At 40.5% G+C, this 1,626-nt stretch overlaps 1 protein-coding gene across 1 annotated transcript in view; it reads right to left on the bottom strand.

Annotated features, from left to right (window-relative positions):
• The window catches only part of EMB (embigin), a 66,104-nt gene that overhangs the window by 25,998 nt on the left and 38,480 nt on the right, over positions 1 to 1,626 (bottom strand). The window contains exons 4-5 of the mRNA XM_045285245.1: positions 1,225 to 1,411; positions 907 to 995 (exon numbers count right to left, since the gene is read on the bottom strand). Coding sequence (XP_045141180.1) covers positions 907 to 995; positions 1,225 to 1,411 — 276 coding nt within the window. The remainder of the gene's footprint in view (positions 1 to 906; positions 996 to 1,224; positions 1,412 to 1,626) is intronic.

The following is a 1,626-nucleotide window of genomic DNA, read 5'->3' as shown; positions in this document are numbered from 1 at the left end:
GTTAGTATTTCCTCAGGACATACGGGGCCTTCTTTATATAAAGGCATCTCAATGAAATGCTGTGGGGCTTTGGGGCTGTACATGTGTATGCATGTGTTTAATACTCTGAGCTCTTCCTCGGGAAGAAAGGAAGGAAGGAGGCAATGGAGGTAGGAGGCCTGGAGGAGGAGTTGAAGGGAGAAGTGATGACGTTGGTTTAACATGAGGCAAAGCCCAGGTCAGTTACTCTGAGGGCAGACCATGAGCAGTGAGTCACCAATCTCCCACAAACTGATGAATTTTTAATGACCTTAATTCTCCAACTCAAACAATTTGGCTTTATTGCCAGATCGATGTGTTCTGATATTCTGGTTTAGAGATGACAATAGTAGAATATTTTTATTTGTCTCCCCTCGCAGGACAGTTATGGGTCATATTCAGGGGTTTACGGGTATTTTTAAAAGTCATTTCTTCAGAAAATAAAAAGTATGCCATTTTTTGTGCACCTCCATATTATTTTTAAATGTGATTGGTCTCTCCCATCTCAAGCTCAGGAGCCAGTGTCATAGAATACCACACCACATTCTCAAAGTCTAGGAGATGCAGTCATTTCAGAAATCTAGAAATATATTCCAGTTAGTTCAAGACACAGAAACGACATACCAATAACCTGTTAGCCAGACCTTTCCAAGAAAAACCTGTACTGTACATGGGGAATGGCAGTGGGCTGGGAGTCTACTGGGAGATGCCAGCTCTGCCAATGAGCAGAAAAATGATGCCAAAGGTCCAGTTCCAAGGTCTACTCTTGTGATTCCATTTTTTTCAGCTGTACTTTACAGTTTGTAACATGGATTACAGATTTTGAGGAATTTGGAATCCTCACAACCGAGTACTGAAGTCGTGGTCCCAAAGTCTGTCAGCGCTCACCTGTGAAGTTAAAGGTGCCCCTGAGTCCCTTTGTCTCTCCAAAGAAGCAAGAATAACTTCCCATTTGGTCGCGACTCGTAACCGTGAACCTAAAAAGAATCCAAATCATTAATCTAGGCTTAGTTCTCAAAAAGATTCTTCATGAAAAGACCTAGCCATTGATCAAAACATTTTAAACACATACAATTCTATCTATTTGTAAACTGGAACATGATGGTGACATTCAAGGAAATGCAAAGAAAGATGACCAAGTTGTCAAAAATATTCAGGGGGAAACGCTGTTTTGCAAGGCAAACAGGTGACACTTTTTATACTCACTTGTATCGGGCAGAGAGAACGTTTCCCGCTGCACTGGTGAGGGAGCCATTCTTCAGGAGTCCGTCATCTCTCTTCCATGTCACATTTACTGAACTCAGATCTTTAGATGTTGTAAATTGGCAGATGAGTTCTATATGAGAAGGACGTTTTAAAGTGATAGTTCTTTCTACTGGTACATTAGAATGTTCTGGGAGCCATGAAAGGAAAAAAAATGTCCCCATTACATACTGAGGATATGTCCAACACATACAGCACGAGGTAAATGACCTATAACAATGTTCTATCAACAGTTTCTTAATTTAACATTCATTTACTTGAAGCTTTAAAGTCCTGTGCAAACATAAATGTGTGGTTCCGTTCATCAGCACTGCTGGAGAAAACTTATTGCAACATTAACATTAT

This window comes from Echinops telfairi, unplaced genomic scaffold (assembly GCF_000313985.2).
Source record: "Echinops telfairi isolate 266 unplaced genomic scaffold, ASM31398v2 ScPeMD7_7469;HRSCAF=8507_1, whole genome shotgun sequence".
Lineage (NCBI taxonomy): Eukaryota > Metazoa > Chordata > Mammalia > Afrosoricida > Tenrecidae > Echinops > Echinops telfairi.
This window is presented reverse-complemented; position numbering and strand designations above follow the sequence as displayed.